This window comes from Trachymyrmex cornetzi, unplaced genomic scaffold, assembly GCF_001594075.2.
Source record: "Trachymyrmex cornetzi isolate Tcor2-1 unplaced genomic scaffold, Tcor1.1 scaffold958, whole genome shotgun sequence".
Lineage (NCBI taxonomy): Eukaryota > Metazoa > Arthropoda > Insecta > Hymenoptera > Formicidae > Trachymyrmex > Trachymyrmex cornetzi.
The window spans coordinates 109466-110773 of NW_017300309.1; the positions used below are offsets into that span (position 1 = coordinate 109466).

A 1308-nucleotide genomic window follows, 5' to 3' on the forward strand; every position below is an offset into this window, starting at 1 on the left:
TGACTCCAAAGAGAGTCGAAACGTCCAAATACAGAAGACTTTAAGCTAACATCTGAGTATGGTTTTCACCTATCTTTGCGCCGTTCAACGTTGCTTGACTCTCATTAGCCTAATTTAGTCATACTTTTAATTTGTCTTATCTTTAAATTACATTAAATTTAACTCTGATCTGTACTTTTCAATTGTTTGAATCTAAATCTAAATCTTTTCATTAAATTAAATCACATTGCTCATTTGTTGAAAATGCATCATTTTTAATTTCTTTCTATGTATAATTCATAATACAATTGTATAGAAAAGTTTAAAATGTATCTAGCAAATTGCTTACCATCAAAAAAATCCATGGCAGGATCAATTTTTGGAGTAAGAAATGCTATGAATAAATTGAGGTGATAAATTCCTAGTGCATATGTGACAATATACCACCCCTGTAAATATGAAAGTGTTTCTGTAGTACCGTGTGATACAATTGTAAAGAACTAAGTTTGCACACAATTTAATAGAAAATACCGTACTTGAGAGATAAATATACGTAGAATAAAAAGTACTAATAAGAATAAAGCAAATGTCCAACGCGATATTACATGAGGAGTCCATAGATCTAGGTATCTTTGATATATCTGAAATGGAAGAAAAAGAGATTTTATAAATTATAGTATGGTATTTTAATAGAAGAAAATATAAAACTGAATAATTGTGTGTATATTATATAAAATATTAAATATTATATATATATAGTTAAATATTAAATATTATATAGATAAAGTGTTTATATAAAGGATTATAAACTCATATTAACCTGTGATATTCTTATTATCCCTTGACTGAAAATATTTTTTCTCACTGAGCTACCCAAGTCTTCATCCTGCATCATTTTCTCTCACTGCAAACATAAGACTTTATTGCAATTAAATGTAAATTAATATGAACCAAAGTAGCCCTGCAAAATGTTATTTATAAAAATCAACTTTGTTGCACATATATACAATAAATATATTGTATACAAATAGTAAAAAATTAATTATATAAATAATATTCATAAAAATTGATTTATATATCAATTAACATTGTCTATCAAACTCGGATAGGATTTTTTTTTCTTCTCTATGAAAAAAAATATACCTATCATGTTGTAAACAAATTTTGTAAGTAGAAATGAAAGTCTTTAAAGATTATCCCCGACGTATCTTCCTGTTTATATAGCCGTTAAATATAATTTCTTATAAATGTTAAGTGATATACTCATGCTTTGTTACAATTGATATTGACATCATTCTGAATCGAATTTATAGCAATTACACTCGTTTC

The 1308-nt window shown here is 26.0% G+C and overlaps 1 protein-coding gene across 1 annotated transcript in view; it reads right to left on the reverse strand.

Moving 5' to 3' along the window:
* The window catches only part of LOC108769833 (protein RER1), a 2448-nt gene extending 1574 nt beyond the window's left edge, over positions 1–874 (reverse strand). The window contains exons 1-3 of the mRNA XM_018521042.1: positions 800–874; positions 516–620; positions 329–428 (exon numbers count right to left, since the gene is read on the reverse strand). Coding sequence (XP_018376544.1) covers positions 329–428; positions 516–620; positions 800–874 — 280 coding nt within the window. The remainder of the gene's footprint in view (positions 1–328; positions 429–515; positions 621–799) is intronic.
* Positions 875–1308: the final 434 nt, after the last annotated feature.